General features: G+C 39.9%; 1 protein-coding gene across 3 annotated transcripts in view; it reads right to left on the bottom strand.

The window, feature by feature from the left end:
• Positions 1–19,996, bottom strand: part of SLC12A1 (solute carrier family 12 member 1) — an 89,895-nt gene that overhangs the window by 29,733 nt on the left and 40,166 nt on the right. For all 3 annotated transcript variants that reach the window (XM_060149422.1, XM_060149409.1, XM_060149413.1), the window contains exons 10-17: positions 19,613–19,764; positions 18,339–18,446; positions 17,896–18,019; positions 15,782–15,883; positions 13,708–13,863; positions 10,150–10,249; positions 9,261–9,372; positions 1,074–1,214 (exon numbers count right to left, since the gene is read on the bottom strand). In XM_060149422.1, the coding sequence (XP_060005405.1) occupies positions 1,074–1,214; positions 9,261–9,372; positions 10,150–10,249; positions 13,708–13,863; positions 15,782–15,883; positions 17,896–18,019; positions 18,339–18,446; positions 19,613–19,764 (995 nt within the window). The remainder of the gene's footprint in view (positions 1–1,073; positions 1,215–9,260; positions 9,373–10,149; positions 10,250–13,707; positions 13,864–15,781; positions 15,884–17,895; positions 18,020–18,338; positions 18,447–19,612; positions 19,765–19,996) is intronic.

Below are 19,996 nucleotides of genomic sequence, written 5' to 3'. Positions count from 1 at the left end.
TTACATTAAATGTGTAACCTTCCCAATGTATTTAACCAAAGAGCTACTCAAAAGTAACTCACTACTGAAAGAAAAATCAGCATCTTGCAATGACACCTATTTCTGTGGTTTATCAAATTAAAAACAGATGAAAAGAGACTCATGGGGGTACTGGATCTTTCAGAAATGGTTTCTCTGCAGACAGAAATGCATCAAATACTCTTACTCTCCAAAATATTACAATTTAATCAACATGTTTTCTTTCTTGCCTGTATAAGCCATCAGAGTTACCTGGAAGCAATCCTGAATTTTGACACTCCTGTAGGTGGCAATTCTAAAAGCTAAATACATCATTTAGTATATGTAGAATCAGGTTTTTCCAACCATACTAAAGCCCAAATTATTAGAAAACCAAACCCTATAATTCTGAGTTTCTCTTGGATTGTTTTAGGATTCCCTGGCATTCTAAATTATGAAAATCAGAACTAGGGAAGGACTCTATATATTTATTATAGAAGGTGAGGAAAAAAGGAAAGAATAAGGGAGAAAAGATGGAAGGACTGTGGGCTTTAGTGTTGAACCACAGATATTATTACATTTTATTTAACATTCTGGAAATGATTTAGGAGGAGAGGGAGATTTTATGCCTGGGATCACCAGGAATTTATTTAGTCCAGTCTTGCAGCTGCCCTCGCACCATTTGCAAAAGAAAAAAGGAAAAGAATGCCTGACTTGAGCATTGCTATATTCAGTGTGAGATGTAAAAATAGTTTGAAGTTTTAATAGGATCTTGAATGTCAACGATCAGAACAAATTTGCATTTCAATAAGTATGGGGACAGAATATATGCTGTTGGCCAAAGGCAACCTCATTTTCCATTTCCAGTGAATCACTCATAGTTCATTGTAATAGAACCTCTCTGCTTCTGTTTTAGCTTTGCCTATCCCCAGGAATTCAAAATGAATTCCTTCACCATCTGCATTGATCTCTGATGCTAGTCTGCCCAACTGGAGCCATTCCATTTGGGAGCTTCATTAAAATGGAGTGCTAATTGTCTTTTGCCTCTGTACTCATTCCCTCAATGCCAGCCTTACCTGAAGGAGACTTCGGACACCATCCCTGAAACAATATGCTGCCACTGCTGCATAAAAAGCCTTGATTTTGTTTTTTATAAGCCAGGCCTGCTTTTTTGCCATGCCACTGTTCATCTCTTTAACACACAGCTTGCGCGGTCCCTGCATGACACAATCAAATATTGGTTAGAAGCGCTGCTATTATACATCACGCTGCTGTTGTTTTCTAAAGGACAAAAATAGCCAGCAATGCCCCCATTGACTTAAGAAATGGGAAAGAGGGTGAAACACCTCACTAAACAGGACTCACAGAAATTCAACCTTCTGGAGAGGACCTGGGTTGCTCATGGTTTTCAGTTTCCATGCAGAATGTCTAGATGTATTAGCACCTACTTAATTAACTGCCTCATGTCAAAAGAAAGAGCTGAGGGCATCATGGCACGTGAGAAAAATACTGAAAATGTGATTGAAGAAGTTCAGGATAAATTCACAATCAACCTTCGACTCAAAAGCGAGAGCCACATTTAGGAACACCAAGGAAATCCCAGCTAGAGCCCAGTTTCAAGAAATGCGACAGCACTCTTGGGAGCCAAAATATGGTGAGCTGCAAATCCTGGCAGGAACTACCACATCTTGATAATTCTATTAGGCCCATTCATTGCTTTTCGTGTATGGTGAAGATGCCTTTGTACCACTTTTCCCTGTGTAATGTTGACATACTCCTATTCGAATTAACATTTCCCATTACTCAATGAAGTTGGTGGGATTAGAAATTCACATACCTATGGCATAGGAAAAACAGATTAAGAGAGAAGGAGGCAGGTGTTGCAGCGGTAGATGAAACATTTTGTAATTTCAAGATTTGAGCTCTGGAAACTCGTTTTAATTAAAATTTCTGTTCCTGTTTCTTCTTCCTTAAATGTCCAAGCTAGCGCTGTTCTTTGCATGTTTCAAATCAATCCCAAAGGTATTTCTGATTATCTACCATGTGCCTGACAAAGGTACAAATGTACTATTTTTCTGGGAAGTTCTTTCAATTCATAGAGAGATTTGGTATTTTACTGAATTGTCTTAGATTTCTTACTAACCACCTCAGATCTTGGTGAAAGGCAGTGAGCAGGGCTGGAATGGGGCTTAAGATTCTGCATTTCTAACAGACTCCCAGATGACAGAGATGCTGCTCGTCCTCAGATCATGCTTGGAGTTGTAGTCTTAGAGGGTCTTGGACTGGAGAGAAAGGTTGTGGTGTGTATGAAAAAGATATCAGGTTCTGTGGTCAGACAGAACTGGCTTCTAAGTTTGGCCACTTTGGAGGTAGTTAATGATGTCTGAGCTTTGATAAGTTATTCTGGAAACAGGGATCAAATAGCTATCCTGCAAGGTCATCTCAAGCAGTCATGATAAACTACCTAGTATGATGTCTGAAATATAGTAAGTGCTCATCCAAAGTTGATTTTTATTATAATGAAAGAGTGTTCACAATCTTGTTGAAGTCCCAGACCTTATTCCACCACTGTGTCTGTTCTACAACAGAGCTGAAAGAGTGCTCAACTGGGAGCTAGAGTGTAGGGTTTAGATCTGGCTGTTGGCACTGTCTAGCTGATACCCTGGGTATGCCATTTGTTTTCTCTCAATGTGGGCTCTACATTTATAACAATAAGAAAATTATCTAGGCCATCACTGTCCAGTGTGATTAGCCCTTATGCGCATGTTGATATTGAGCATTTGAAGTGTGGCTAGTCCATACAGAGAGGTACTGGAAATGTAAAACATACACTGGGCTTTGAAGCCTTAGTATGAAAAAAAGAATGTGAAATATCTCATTAATACTTTTATACTGATTGTATATTGAAATGATAATAATCTGGATGCATTGCATTTACCTGTTTTTACTTTTTTTAATTGGCTACTAGAAAATTTTAAATTACATTTGTGGCACATATTATATGTCTATTATACAACACTAGTATTCTCTGGGGTCACTTCCATTTTAACATTCTGTTTAAATTGGGTCAGATTCTTTTTTGTACTTTTTTTTTTTTTGCAGTACGTGGCCCTCTCACTGTTGTGGCCTCTCCCGTTGTGGAGCACAGGCTCCGGACGCGCAGGCTCAGCGGCCCTGGCTCACGGGCCCAGCCGCTCCGTGGCGTGTGGGATCTTCCCAGACCGGGGCACGAACCCGTGTCCCCTGCATCGGCAGGTGGACTCTCAACCACTGCGCCACCAGGGAAACCCTTCTGTACTTATTTTTACCAGAATATTTTCTAGAACTTACCAACATATCAAAACAGTTTGGATAACTTACATTACAGTTAAAAAATAAGAATCTCCAATGAAGATGGAGAAGGTAAAGGCATAGGAAGGATAGTTATTAAACCAGAAGACCTAGCCTGAGGAAACATGTCATTATAGATCAAATTTTGCTCAGGGTTCTAACTGTCAGTGCATTTCAACCACTAGTCCTTCTTGGTCATCCTAGACACCATCAATTGCAAAGGAAAGAAGAAATATTTTATTCAACGAAGCCGAATGGTAACAACCATGACATAGAAGAATAACCAACAGCTAGGAAAGGTATCAGCCTATGAGTATATTGAGTTGTACCACAATGACTTTGAACCCCTGGGAAAACTGGCATTTATTTCAATAAATATAGTCTAATATGTATCTATTAATATTACAAAAATCCAAATTAAACATTAATTGTGACAGAGAGAGTTACTTTAATGCCTAAATTTGCCATATTGAGAAGTCATAAAAATATTTCACGTAGAATCTCTCTTGGCTAAAAGCAATTATAATATCCTTGTAGCACACTTATTAATGTGAGGCAAGGCTACAATACAAATGTAGTATGGAAAAAGCAAACTAACAGAAAGGGAAGACACACTGGAATATAATTATTCAACATTCAAATACGTCATAGTCACAAAAATGAATTTAACCACCCAATTAAAATATTATAGAGATTAGCTCAGTTAGGATCCAAAATATGAGTATATAAATTAATTCAGGATTTGAACAAAGAAGCTCTAAAATTTTTGCATGTATTATAACTTTGACATCGATTGAGAAAGGGGTAAAGGAATTCTAATTATTTAGTCTGGAGAAGAAACTGACGTGACACTACTTCAAATAAATGAATATTATGAAAAAGAATTTGCAAAGGATTCCAATATTATTGGGATCAAATAGAGGAATTTGGGCCAAATGCAGTGTTCCTTCCAACTCTTATATTTTAAAACGTTAAGAGTCTTATTGCTCTGTCTTTGCTTTCCTTGCCTCTCTGGTTGGAACTGTGGGAAAAAAATTTTTTCCTTTTTTGATTTGGTGCATATTTCATCTCACCATGCATCCTAGTGCCCAGTCATAGGTCACCTCATTCTTCCCATGTTTTGTCATTTCATTATTTTATTAACATCATGATAGAGACTTAATGACTATAAGAGAATAAATTCATCTTAAAAAAGCATTTTCTTCTAGATGGAGGTGAAAGTTGAGATTAAAAGAAGGATGACAATAGAAAAAAAAAATGAAAATTTTTATTTTCCCTGGGTTATCTATGCTTGAACTGCCCTCCATAAGCCATAGAGTTAAAAGTTGGTTGTCTTACCTGAATTTTCTAATTTTCTTAAGAGATTCTTCGAATTCAAAGAGAGTTTTAGATTTTATTAAGATATTTTGTAAATTTTCCAACAAAAAAAAAGAGAGAGAGAGAGAGAGAGAAAGGGTAACAGGATGATATCTTGTTAAAAGGGGATCTATATGAGGAAGCTGGTCAAAAGTTATTCAAGGTTATTGAATAGTTATTCAAAAGTTATTCAGGACAATCAAGGTTTAAAGAATATTAATAAGTAGGAAAACATTAATCAAAATAGATCTACATCTTGGTACACATAGGTGAAATGACTAGAAGAAAATCAGTCAAACTCAGATAACGTTGCCTTTGGAGACAGATCCCTGGGGCTGAGCAGCTATAAAGGGGACTTTAGCTTGATGTGCAGTGGTTTATTTCATTTAAAAAGTGAGTGGAAGCATCTAAGAAAAATGCTAACTGTTGTTAATTAGGAGAAGTAGAATATGGGTGTTGTTTTATTGACTATAGTTTCGTCATATGAAATTGCCAATATTCAACAGCTTTTGACATCCAAAAATGTAAATTTCACATGATTCAACCTAATATTTTTCTTAACGCTTCAAAATAAAAAATAGAAGCAATCTAAAAAACAAATCTTTATTTTTCAGCCAACACAACACAATGTACTTAATAAAAGATGCCACTGTAAACTTGAAAGCCTTTTGCAGTTTTAAGACAAAATTTAGAAAAGAAGTAAGTGTTGCACTTTCTGGCAATAATGACTTTATCTGATTGGCATTTTAAATCCCAGATCAATTGGGCCACCTTTCCGTCTTTAAAGTATATTTGTTTTAATTAAAAAAAAAAAACAACCTTCCTTTAAATGCAAAACTGAGAAGTATATGAGTGAGTGACTGCTGAAGCACGATGCCTTTTCACTTGATGAGCTGACAGTGTAATATTTTTAGAACTGAATGTAGTGTACCCGAAGAATTAAGGGTACATAAGTCCAAACTAAGTAATCTGCAATGATTGGTTTTACTATCTCTCCGGCTACTATGAATAAGTGAGGAAACTAACTGACAAAGAAAGGCAGTGTTTTTTAAGCCATGGTACACAGGGTAGAATTGATGGAGATCACAACCCTTGTGTTGTGAATATTTGCCTGTTGCTGAACCCACTGAACTTGGCTATACTCAGAAATGCGAAGGGGTGCTAGAAGGTGGAATCCTATTCGTAGTCTTCATATGGTGAGAGGAGTGAGGCACACAAGAAAAAGAAAATTACGTGTTGAATATAAAGCCTTCTGGGATATAAGTGTATCACTGAGTTATTATAAGGTAATTTACAGGAGAAGAATAGACATTATTTTAAGTTACCAAGCTGGATTCCTTAAAAAGTATCCCCCAATTTGTCCTGATGAGGGGTCCCTCATTTGAAATCTTTAGGCTTAGTAGAATAAGGCAAGAGGTAGGAAGAGGCTCTGATGGGTGAGTGTAAGAGTTAGTTGAATAATTGGAAGGCTACAGTGCGGGCTTGGGGCCCAGCAAAAGAATAATTCTTAATTTCAACTTCAGCAGCTTCCAGGGCTACAATGTCTAGTCCTTTAAAAATGCCTCTTTGCAGGAAATGGCAGCTGGGGGCATATGTTTTCTGTCTACCCACCAGCATCGAAATGCCAGTGAGCTCTGAGTCTTGCTTCTTCCTTGTAGTGTATGGCACTTCATGTCAGCACTTCAAGTAACCGGAGTTCACCAGAGGGATGGAGCACAGAGCCTGCTGTTGGGTGATTATTTGGGTGGGAGTGCGTATCTCACTATTCTGTCCTGATCAAGCCACTGGATACCTAAGAGTCCAAGATCCAAAGTTTGGACCTGGTTTCTCTAAGAGAGGGTATTTTAGGTTTCTGCTGAAGGGGATATATTTTCAGAATGAAAATGTTAACCGTGGTATATCGAAAATATACCATAATAATAACTATCAACAGTAACAACTAAAATTAATTGAGCATTTACTATTTGACAGACACTGAGCTGACTACTAGAAAGCTTATCTTACAGATTTCTCACAACTCTGTAACAAACGTAGGTGCTATCATCATCATCATTATTATGCCCATTTTATACCTGAGAAAATTGAGGCATAGGGAGAATAAATTATGGGCCCAAGGGACTCACAGCTAATAGGTGGCAAAACAGTGATTCAGAACTTGACTGTGTGTCTCAAAAGTCCATAAGCATGAGCTTCCTAGAGTTAAAAATTAAATTGTTATCTCTCAACATCATTGTTACCGTTTAACCTTTGCCACAAGGTTGGCCTAACCACCAACCACTATGCTTTTGGGAAAAAAAATTTAATGGTAGGTCAACTTCCACTACATCCCCTTCCATCTGTTTCTTTGCAAAGATGATTGACAACTGAGCATGGAGTTGAAAAATGCTGACAGCATCTGCAGCCCCAGGAGCTCACAGAGAGTAGCTAACTGGAAAGTCATTAACTGATACAGTAACTATTTTCTGTCCCCAAGAGAACCTCAGCACCTGGGAGCAAGGCTCTTGGGCCTTACTCAGAGGGACCAGCACAGTGATGTATAAAGTGGTCCAATATACATGTCAAACAACCAGGGCCATTAGAGATACAGACCTAAGTACCTATTTCACATGAAATGATATTCCAGAATCATACTGTTTTTTATTACAGTTAAAGCAGCAAAGGGTTAATTTAAAGTAATATCTCATCTCTATAAAAAGACCTTTTCTCCCTTGCTAATATATGACTGTTTATACTCCAAGTTCATTTCTCCTGTCCTAAAGATATTTTATTGCCTGCTAAACTAAGTTTTCTCTAAATTGCTAGAGAAGAAAAACCCCCCAAACTGCTTATTCCATCAAAACTGGCTCCTGTATTTTATTGGCCAAAATGAAATCCATTAATCCAGGGCACCAAAGATGAGAGAAGGGTGCTTGATAAGATTTTAAAAAATCCTCTGGAGTCACTGTTGGTCATTACTTAACCTGTCAATCTTATGCAGTCAGTAGGATTCCCTCTACCGCCTACGGGATTATTACATTGAGTTATATTGTTTGAGTTACTATCATATAAGCACTTAGAGGAAAGAGAATATGACCATCTTGCTTCATATTGCATTTAGAGTATTGCCAAGTGTAAAAAGATGCTTAAGTGCTGGTCATGATGACATGTGGTGAATTAACCCCTGCATCATTGCACAGCCGGCTGGCCCCAGGGTTACGTAGCCTCCTGACAGCCCTATTCCCTGGCAAGTATTGGAAGTTTAGGGAGTGGTATCTGATTCTAACAGCACTCTCAGGGATACAAGTCTGCTAAGGCTTTCTCCTCATGCTGTAACACAGAGCACAATTGGTTGACTTGGACCGATATGCTGGCTCTGTCACTTTCTTGTCATGTGACCCTGTGCATAATTTAATTTTCCTGAATCTCGCTTTTCTAATCAGTATAGTGAGAACAGGGCTTCTTTTCCTCTCTGCCTCACTAGACTGTTATGTAGATTGAAATAAGAAAAACTGTAGGAAAATACTTTGAAGAATAGGTAAGTACAGTAATAATACACTGGCACTGTTGAGGATTTTGAGTGGTTTGTGAGCATGAGAGAGAGAGAGAAACAGGGAGACATACACACAGAGAGAGAGAGAGCACGTGAGAGCACACTGCGAATACAAGTAGAAGTAGCTGGTTTGGAGAATTTAGACTTATTATTTTGTTATAATTTTAATGCTTTCTCCTCACTTTATAGATTGATGATTGATCAATAATTATGGTTAAATGTCTAGCATCTACTTTGAATACCTCCTGGGAAAACCATGAATAAGTTATCATTAGTCTACCACATACTTCCTGAACAAAAAAGGAACTCATTCAGCTCTGAATATTTATCTAAGGCATGGAAAACTTGGTTTAACTCCCTAGATATCTGTAGTGTCATCAAGTTTATCCAAATATTTAATCTTTTTTTTTTTTTTTTTTTTTTTGCGGTACGCGGGCCTCTCACTGTTGTGGCCTCTCCCGTTGCAGAGCACAGGCTCCGTACGCACAGGCTCAGTGGCCATGGCTCACGGGCCCAGCCGCTCCGCGGCATGTGCAATCTTCCTGGACCGGGGCATGAACCCGTGTCCCCTGCATCGGCAGGCGGACTCTCAACCACTGCGCCACCAGGGAAGCCCCAAATATTTAATCTAAATTCTACTTGCTTTCATTTAAGGCCATTCTGTCTGGCTCTCTCCTCATCAGTTAATCTATATAATAGTGCTCTCTGGCTCATTCTATCCTTTCATATTTCTGGGGACAGTTATCACCCCAAATATTTTCATTTTATTTCTGAGCCAATTCTCTTTTTCTTGACTCAAAGGCCATCATTTAGAAATATTTATCACTTTTAGTTGGTCTCTTGTGAAATCTGAAACACATTTTATCCACTCATTTAAATTCAGGATCATGGGCCCTTGCTAGTCCTTGCTATATGAATCAAGGAAAAGCGTCCTTGGCCAAAATGCCTTGCCATTCTCCTATCACTGTGTGTACCTGTTAGGCTCATGTAAAAGAACACAAGTGAGCAGGCAGGAAAAAGCACCTTCAGGGGATGAAGTGGCTCTTACCACAAAGACTTCACAGCAGATGCAAAGGCCACTGTTCTTGGTGAAGGCATGAGTTATATCCAAGAGAGCAGGTCTTGTCATGGGTCCCCCTGTTAAGACAATGCACTGGGGCCTGGAAGTGGAGAAGAGAAGATGTGAGAACTGGCCATGGCAAGAAGCCTGTGAGCCCAGAACCACCCCAATGGAATGGGCTGGTACAGAAGCCTTGGCAAAATGGGACAACTGCTCTCCTGTTTCTTGGGTTTCTCACTGGAAGTCTTGAATCATCATGACTTCCTGCGAATCTTGCCATCTTTGTATTCTTAGTTTAGTTAGTGACAGTAAAAATGTAAAGTAAGGAAAAGGTGGTCTTCGGTTCCCCCTCCCTTTTTCCTCTGGACAATACCCTATCCCAAATCCCCAATACAACCAGTCCTTCTCCAACCAGTATTTTCATGTTACTTTCCTTCACCCTCCTTTCAAAGCTTGTGGTTTGAGGTTCCATTCAAAATAAGATATAACTAATGAAGAACTTAGAGTGTAACTTCTCCTAAGGGAATTCAGTAAGCCACAAAGCCGTAAGCTGAATGGAGACAGCAACAATGATTAATGTGTGTAGGGATTTGGGGACATCTCTCTGAAATCATGTCACTGAGATCCCCTCTCTATCTGTTCATGGAAGGTGACAGCCAGCACTATGAGAGATTATAGCTGGGGGTGGGCACAGCTCAGAGTAGAAGAAAAGAAGCACTCATTCATAGGAGGTGCTGTCATGAAAATGTGGCAGTTTTGTAAGACTGCCCATCTTAGAATGTATCCATAAAGCGTGTGACTAGTGCATTGGTCTCCCATAGAGGAAAGCTACTTCTAATATGAAATGACACCAGGATGCCTGAGAAGCCAGTTTTACCTGAAATTTTTCACATGGTCTTCCACTGTAGTTAGTTCCAGAGCATTGTCTAAAGCACTCACGTAGGAAAGAGCCTGCGTGGAGGAGCCCCAGTTCACATCTGTGGACGAAGGAGAAATCTGGCATAAAAGCACCCAGCTTCCCTCTGTACACTGTGAATATTTTTATAAGCCATTCCCTTCTATGATTTTCCTTGGCTACGTCAGCAGTGACGAGCGCCCAAATAAGAGAAAACATAATGTAGTATTTCCTAGAAGGAGCAGTGTGTCCTTCTATGAACACTTTGTGAATTCTTAGAAGTGAGACCTCTCTTTCCAGCTAAGGATCAGACTTTAGAGCTGCAGCCTAAGAAACCTTACTCGGTGGGATAGGCTGTGTTATAACCACATTGCAGGCAGATAGATTTGGGAAAATGGTCAGCCCCTGAATAAATTCAAGAGGACTTCACAATTCTTAAGCTGAAAAGAAAAGAGGCATTTCTGCATACATAGACAGTGTGCAGCAATCTTTATATTTGAATAATAAAACTGAATAGCTTGGGAATTCTTACTTCCAGATGTCCATGAAGAGGGCAGTCTTTAGCAAGCATTTTAATTTGATTTTTTAGGACCTAATCTTCATAATAAGGGAGGTAAGCACTGCCATGTCCTGACTTAAATTTAAAAAATTAAATATTAGATGGATCCTCTAAATTTTATAAGAAGTCCCTGATGGGAATGTACAGATTCATCCCAGATGGCAGACAGAGCCACCTCCCCAGTCTTGCTCAGAATAGCCAGGAAAATGATGAGATATAATTATCTGGAGATAAAGAAGGTTAATATTGATTGTGTTGACTATGCACTGGGCATTTAGCATACCTTAGGTTATTTCATTCTTCTAAAAACCATATTAATCAATTGGATATTTATATGCAAAGAATCAGCCTTGAGCCATTCCTCACATCATATACAAAAATTAACTCAAAATGGTTGAGACATAAATTAAAAATTTAAAGCATTAAAACTTTCAGAAGAAGTTTGTAACCTTGGATTAGGGAAAGATAGATAAGAAGCAAAAAGCCCAACCATAAAAGAAAAACATGATAAATTAGACTTTATAAGTATTAAGAATGTCTGCTCTTCAAAAAAAACTGTAAGGAAAATGAAAAAACAAGCCACAGACCTGCAGAAAACATTTGCAAAACATGTACTGCTAAAGGATTTGCATCTAGAATATATAAAGAGGTCTTACAACTGAATAATAAGAAAACAAACAACTCAAAAAATGGGCAAAAGATTTAAACAGACTCTTGCCAAAAGAAGATATGTGGATGGCAAATAAGATGTTTGACATCATTAGTCATTGGGAAAATGCAGACCAAACCACACCAATTAGAATGTTTTTTTAAAAAAATCAACTGACAGTAATAAGTGCTGCCAAGGATGCAGAGCAACTAGGACTTCCATTCACTGCTGTTAGGAGTGGAAAACGATACTGCGACTTTGGAAAACAGCTTGGCAGTTTCTTATAAAGGTATGTGTACACTTATTACGTAATCATAAATCCCACTCCTAGAGAAATGAAAACATGTGCCCACATAAAGCCCTGTGTGTGAATGTTTATAGCAGTTTTAGATATAATCACCCCGAGCTGGAAACAACCCAAAGGTCCATCAAAGGTGAATACATTTTTAAAAATTTGAGATCTAGTCGTACAATGGAATACTGCTCAACAACAAAAAGGAACAAACTACTTTTACCTGCAACAACATGGATGAATCTAAAAACCTCATGTTAAGTGAAAGAAAGCATACACACAGGCTACACACTATTTTATATGGTTCTGCATAATACTCTGGGAAAGACAAAGCTATAGGAACAGAAATCAGAAAAGTTGTTGCTAGGGGCTAAGTTGGGGGGAAGAGATCAAACAGTATCTTTTAGCGATGACGGAAATGTCCTCTGTCTTGATTGTGGTGTTGGTTACAAGACTGGGTAAGTTTGTTACAACTTACAGACTGTACATCTAAAGGGGGTTAATATTACCATACATAAATTATACCTGATGTTAAAAATGGATAAAGTGATAAAGAAAAGCACACCCTCCAAAGTAGTTACTACCTTCTCTATCTTACTTGTGGAGTAATGGTAAGGAGAGTGTGAGGATGGCTCAGGGCCTGTCTGGCCCCTGAGACTGGACCTCTGAGTACTGCACTCCTTAATCTCTAGCCTCTCCCAGCTTCAATCCATCCTTCTCACTGGTTCTAAAGGTAACATCCAAAGTTCAGATCCAACTGAATGATCTGTGGCAGCTTCTTGCTGCTCCAGATTCTTTAGCACGACACTTAAGCTTGTTCATCTGGCCCAACCTACCCTTCCAGGCTCACCTTCAGGCCCCTTCTCCTCAGCACCCAAGGACTCCATCGTGCTAAAGGCCTTGGAGCTTCCTAAATACGCCACATACTTGCATGCTTCCTAACTTCACTCACACTTTTTCTTCTGCCTAGAATAACCTTCCCTGGCTCTATCTGATTAACCAATCCTAGTCTCTTGCCCTTTTTTTTTTTAAAGTAGCTTATGTGTTCATTCAACAAATATTTATAAGTACCTACTGAGTGCTTGACCCTGGGAACAAAAGCCATGAACCAGGGAAGTTTTCTTTTCTTTTATAAATTTATTTTCTTTCTTTTTTTTTTTTTTGGCTATGTTGGGTCTTCGTTGCTGCACGTGGGCTTTCTCTAGTTGTGGCGAGCGGGGGCTGCTCTTTGTTGCAGTGCGCAGGCTTCTCATTGTGGTGGCTCCTCTTGTTGCGGAGCACGGGCTCTAGGTGCTCGGGCTTCCATAGTTGTGGCTCACGGGCTCAATAGTTGTGGCTCGCAGGCTCAGTAGTTGTGGCTCGTGGGCTCTAGAGTGCAGGCTCAGTAGTTGTAGTATACGGGCTTAGTTGCTCCACGGCCTGTGGGATCTTCCCGGACCAGGGCTGGAACCCGTGTCACCTGCATTGGCAGGCGGATTCTTAACCGCTGCACCACCGGGGAAGCCCAGGGAAGTTTTCTTGTACATCTCTACTCACAGTTAGTCATTTCTTCTCCTTTTCTCAGTAACTTGTTCATGTCACTCTCACGGTGCTTGCTATATTGTAGTATAGTTAAGTGCTTATGTGTAAGACTGTGCTTCTTGAGGACAGGGACTATATCTCGTTTATCAGGACTTTAGAAGGTGATACATTGGACAGCTTGTGGGGCTTGGTATCATACACACTCTAGTTAAAATATCAGCTCCATCCCATCCTGACGGTTACCTCAGCGAGTGGTCATCTCTTTGAACTCCAGTTTCTTCATCTGTAAAATGGGGCTAATAGTACCTAATATACAGCACTATTGTGAGGATTAAATGAGTACATTTAAGGTGCTCGACGAGTTTAACTGTTGTATCATATTACATTATATTATTAATATCCACCATACACATGGCACACCTAAACACATAGAGGCTGCCAAATAAACATCTGTTGAGTGAATGGATAGTTAGAGAGTTCTTAGGAAACCCCCTGCAATACAAATCCATCTTATCTTACCTGGCTTCTTGTAAGTCACATAGATATAGAGGAAGAACTCAATGACATAGGTGATGACAGCTGCCCACCAGTTGATGACAAACATGACTGCACAGCACAGAATAGCTCCAAAAAGAGATACCCACATGTTGTAAATACCGTATGCAGGTCTCCATCCTGAAATTTAAAAAAAAATCTATGTGCCCAAGAAAACCTTCCACACTATCACCATCATACCACTGTGTATTATTAGACTGTAGGTAACATGTGTTCTTTCCTAGCATAAAAATCAGAACTTTTAGGTCAAGTTCCTAACTCTATTATTTGCTTTCTGTGATCTTGGTCCCTGGCCTATGAAGGTGTAATTACACCAAATAAGAAAGCTGTGAAATGTAGAAAATGTGTCAGTCATAGCCCCTCCGCACTTCCTGCATGCCAGGATGTCTTCCCAAACAACGAATCCCTAAGCATCTGATATCTATGCCATCAAGAGTTGAAAGGAGGCAGGAGAGATGGAAAGAGTGGGGAGTAACGGGGTGCGGGGGCGGTGCTTGTGGGATGAACACCTTGGTGGCTCAAGAAAGAGAAGGTTAAGACAATAGGCTTATTGTTCCCATGGGGAAGGCAGAGCAGTCATCAAGTCAATCCACTGACTTCGTGCTAGCTCTGCTTTTACTCTAAGAGGATCGTGCCTGCCCTTTCAGAAATAATAATCTATGGCAAAAGAGGGAGAAGTTTTTCTGTAATGGCTTCTTAAACCTGATGCATTAATTTATCATGCATTTTGCAAAGAAAATATTTCTCACCATTCATATATGCATGAGGGTTTCCGTGTTCTATTAGTTCCCTGAAATGAAAGAAGCTGGGAGACAGTATGGTCAGGATAAAGAAGCTCCGATTTGAACGGCACATTTGGTCTATGGGTAAAGCATATTTTAAATTTGGAGTTGCCAAAACACAACAGAACTTTCCGTCTTCAAGAGCAATTTCCAAATTGGCCACAAGATGGAAATAGCACTTCAAGAACATCACTGGAAATGCCTTTATTTTTCTCAGTCTGACTCTGTGTGTGTGTGTATGTTTCTGTGCTTTTCTATTATTCCTCTTTTTCTGTCTTCCTCTTCTCCTCCTTCCTTTCCACTCTTACCCCTGCCAACCTCAGTTACTTCACTTTGCTTTTTAAAAATGAACACAACATGGTATGGCAGCACACATTTCTATGATCTGCTGTATTCACTGACCAGAACCTTTTGTTCTCTATTTAAAACAAGGCAACAAAACAGAAACAAAAATTCTTCAGTTATCTTCTGGAGCCTAGTGACCTTGAGTGGATGAGGCTTTCCTTCCATCTATATTTTGTCATATTTGCAGCAGGTTTTCCAAAGGAGGTTTGAGTTCCTGGTAGACCCTAATAAAGTGAAGATGTGTTTATATCCTTGATAAAAGTCCTTGTAGTGAAGAACTTTCTGAGGGTTGATAAAGACAAGTCTCTATTCTGGTGGAAAGGCAGAAGAAAATGAGAATTTCTTCTAACTGGCCGGTGGAAGCAAAGAAGAGGTGAGGGGTGACAAAGATAGGGGAAGGTTCTTTGATGTGAAATTTTGCACCACTTTAAACACCAGTGTGAGGAGTGCAGGGATGTCACCAGCTTCAGTGTGAATCTGCACTGACTGCACTCAGCAGGTAATTGTGGGAACTACTCATCCTTCTCTTCTGCACCATGGGCAGGAAACAAATTGATAGTAAGGAAGTTGCAAATATATACATTCATTCCACTTCTGTGGTCACTTTCACCCTGGAAATAAATAGTGGTGTTTTTCTATTGCTGAAATAAATGTGGTTTCTCTTGCAGTGAATAATTTATTGCTGCAGGAGAAAATTGACTTTATGGTTGGTCAAAAAGGCCATTGCTCAAATGATTCTTTTTCTATTTCAGAAGTCATCCCCCAACTTACCAAAATAAAGTGAATTACACCACCCACTAGGATATAAGGAAACATATAAACACAAATCAGGCACTTTTCACTGACTTATTTCATTTTATTGAGACAAACTGTTTGCTTAGGTTTATTTTAGTTTTGAAAAGTCAACTTACCTGGAGATTTGGCATAAGAGGCATGAAAGCAGGAGAAATTAATAAGTGCATATGAGGCCAGGAAAAAGTTGGAGATGATGGGAGCAATGGTATTCAGTTCCGCTGTGAACGAAGCAGAATTGAGTATGTACATATGAGTGATGAGACGAGGGGCTGAACAGCTGTTATAGCCTGCTGGAAGCTTGACTTTATTTGGAAATTGAAAGCATAGCTAGCATCCGTCAAAGTTTAAGAAGTTAGTGATTTTTCTTTGGGGCTGCACTCATTTACAAATATATTTTCAGCCAGGGTTTCTATAAAGTAAGAAACGAGAAAACTTACCAATCAAAAAATATAGACAATCAAGACCTCTACCTACAGAAGATTCGAGTGGAAGTGGATAGAGTATTTGGAGACCAGGCAGATGACAAACTCCCCTGTAGCTATATCAGAGGTACCAAACATAGTGTTCTTTATCTGCTTTGTATACAATCAAAAGGTTCCGCAGGGTGACAGGTTAGGTAAATACCAGTGCACCAGAACCATCTAACTGGATACACCTCTGCATATACCCAGCTTGCTCTCTCTGACTTTCAGAATCTTTGTTAGTCATTTGTACTTTTCTACATCTCTAGAGAATTCTACCTCCCATGGTTTGCCAAAAAAAGTTTTACCTCAGTATCTAAATGTCCAATATGTTTGAATCCTAGCTGGGTTGTTTACTGTATGATATAAAAATAATTTAGAGACATTCTCGTTTATCTGAAGATCAGACAGCTATCAATCTCAGTGATGCAAACGTAGGTGGCAGCTGGGTGTGACTCTAAAACACGGATGCCAGCAAGAAAGTAGGCAAAAGTAGCTGCCACGGGGCTTCCCTGGTGGCGCAGTGGTTGAGAGTCCGCCTGCCGACGCAGGGGACACGGGTTCGTGCCCCGGTCCGGGAAGATCCCACGTGCCGCGGAGCGGCTGGGCCCGTGAACCGTGGCCGCTGAGCCTGCGCGTCCGGAGCCTGTGCTCCGCAACGGGAGAGGCCACAACAGTGAGAGGCCCGCGTACCACAAAAAAAAAAAAAAAGTAGCTGCCACGAAGCTGGCGCCACGAAGCTAATCTACAGCGTTCTGAAAGAGTGACCTTTGAGAGTATTATTTGATTTATACGATTTTTAAAACTTTGGGCTATTTGATCACTTAAATGCAGTCTAGGACAATAATTTGAAGTCTTAAAGTTTAAATTACACAATTGAAACATATCTACACATCATCACTTTTTTACTTAATTTTTACAAATGTAACAAACATAGATTTTAAAAAAAATAAACAAAAGACTGATTATGTGTAGATACAGAGAGTCACTTCCTGAGTTTATGTGGTGAGGCGGAGCCCCCATCGTTTGGCACCACTGCTGAATCCGGCTCTGCCTGTCTATGCATAGTTACCATCATCCTTGCCTTTTGCCTCTTTTCCTCTAATATGCTCACCCACCGTGGCACCCTAGGGAGGAGTGAGGAATGTGCAGGCTAACCATGACGCATGTGCCTCTCCAAGATTGTGTAGCTGTTTCTATATTGCTTAGGGAGAAGGAGCCGAGATTATTGCTTAAGGAGAAAGAGCTGAGGTAAGTGGTTCGCAAACCTTAGTGGTCTGTGAACTTCAGGAACTTGTAAGAATCAGATTCCTCGTCACCAGAGATTCTAACTCTGGCCTTGGGCCTAACGAATCTGCACTTTATCAAACCCACAGGTGATTTTCATTCTGACACAGGTGGTCAACAGACCACATTTTGAGAGCAGACACTTCAACTCTCCTGCTGGCTGTCAGGAGATGTAAAGACAGGTGGCAGCTGGGGGACACAGTGGGATTAGACAGTATTGGGTGGGTTAGAGGAAGGCTTCGGTTGCATTTGGTTGGATGGATTTCCCACATTCAGATTCAAAGAAGAGATTATAGTCCAAAGCCCACCTCAAGTCCTCAAAGGCCCTCCACACACAGGATTTCTCATTTCCTTCTTAGAAAGACTCCAGTATTCCCAAATGGGGTATTAAACATAAAACAGGTAATGTCTCAAGCTCAAAGGAAAACCCTATGAGTAATCAGAATTCTTTGGCTTTCAATAAGAACAAGAAAACTACAAACCAATAAGAATGAACGCCATGGCTATAACAAAAGTGAGAAAGTATCCTCTCAGGGGCTCATTGTTTTTCCCATATCCCTTTGCAAAGAACTGCAGGGCTTTGTAGATGTTGTCCTTGCACAGAGCCTAATGGAAAAGAAGAGGAGAAATTCGTCATTTATATCTATGCACAGTCATTTTCCCTGGGTGATTCTAACAAGATTTGGGGAAAGATGAAGTGATACGTAATATAAAGCACAAGTTAACACTGCAGTTTATCATTCTTTATATTATTTGTATTGATCTTGACTATGTGGCAGACACAGCGTTGGAGCCAGATGCAAACATTAAACTGCTTCAGAAAGCGATAGAAAATGATTGCCGGTGAGAATGGATATTTCAGCTTGATCCGTGTTCAGTGGCAACAGAAGGAGGGGAGAAGCACATGCTTTTGTGTCTTTGTCACCTGGAAAACTTTGGGTGCGCTGACGAGGGAGGCCAGGGCTGAGGAGAGTGTTGCAGAAAAGATGCCAGCAGTGATGAGGGGGCCAAACCCTGACACCATGCTCATGACCTTGAGGAGAGAGGTTCAAGTAAGGAGACTCATCCAACAGAGAGTTAAAAAAAAAAAAATGTAAGCCAAAATTTTATGCAGATGCTTCCGTTTCCACTTTCTGTGATTTGGAATCTCTTTAATAAGCTAATTGCTTCTAATCATATATTTTTTCCCCTGCTTCATTCTCAAGTTCTTAATAATTGTTTTTTCAAAATGGAAATGGCTTTGTTATTGTTTGTTCTGTTTTTTTAAATAAAAATAATAAATGCTCACCACAATACATCCAGAAGATACTGTAAAGAATAAACAGGGAAATGATTTCAAGGATTTTGACAACATTTTCCCCCTCTGTCCTTTCTGGGCATCTGTTTCTTGGACAATGGGAAATTCTATTCAGCAGAAAGTGGTATTTTAATAAGGTTTGAGGAGGGACCCAGCTGTTTACCAATCTTTTTAAAGGCATTAGCCTTTCTTGTTCTTCCTGCACATAGAGGCTTTTCAAACCTTTGCTTTTTCTGTGCTCATTAAACATAATTTTAGATCTGAGACATATGAGATTCTATCAATTTAAGTTATATTTTGGAATAATGACTTCAGCTGAGTTAATTTCTCTTTGTTGGTTGTTAAACTAGATGAATGAAGCCTTCACGACAAATTTGCTTCTCCCTCTGCTCACCAATCATTCGGACAAATTAATATGTTTTAAGTTCCACAGTTTCCCCAACTTCCCTTGTTCCTTCCCCCTCACTTACCTCCCCACAACTGCCACTCACAATTTCCCTCTTGGCTTTGTCCTCCACACACTCCAGGACCACAACAGAGGCTTTTCCTGAGCTGAAGCCCAGGCATGAAATGCATTCCTAGTGCTAGCTAATCAAAGTCTCAAAGTCTCTCCATCTCCTCACCAGGAAATCTTACACAATTGATTGGAAGATGCATAATGGCGGTGGTAATCTTTCCCTGGTGACGCAATTCATACAACTGCCTGTTCTCTCCCCACCACAGTGAGTGTAACCACATAATGAATGCCTGTATGACTCCCTTTCCTCCCACACGAATTGTTCCTTGCTGAACTCGAAATAGTCAATAACCAATGTGTTGCGGGAGTCAGAAGTTTCATTATACATGATGTTCTAAAAATGGAAGCAGTAGCAATAAACATTATTATTTTTTGAGGTTCAAACCTGGAAATTGTTCATCAGCCCATACTGACATGGTTCATGTCGACATCTTGAGAAGTCGTAGCCTAACCCACAGGCTGCTGAACCATTGCAGTTCATCCCAGAAATGATGGTGTCATTCACGCTCCCGGTGGCATCTCGGACCACACAGGCCCCTGGGAAAACAACGAAGCCTTGTCATTTCTTTATATGAAGGGTTCTGCTCCCTTAAGGTTTTTCTTCTGAAAACATACTTAGTTTACTTTGACCTATCCTGTCTTCATTGTCAACACTTCCTCTGACTGGTACGTGGAAGTTCCCATCCTCTGAGGCCTGGGAGTGACCCCTATCTCTAAGAGGTTGCCGCTTCCACTGCCTTGGGTAGTTTAAGTCCTAGCTTTTTGCCTG

This window comes from Lagenorhynchus albirostris, chromosome 1, assembly GCF_949774975.1.
Source record: "Lagenorhynchus albirostris chromosome 1, mLagAlb1.1, whole genome shotgun sequence".
Classification (NCBI taxonomy): domain Eukaryota; kingdom Metazoa; phylum Chordata; class Mammalia; order Artiodactyla; family Delphinidae; genus Lagenorhynchus; species Lagenorhynchus albirostris.
The sequence above is the reverse complement of the archived record's forward strand: the minus strand, read 5'-3'. Positions and strand labels throughout refer to the sequence as shown.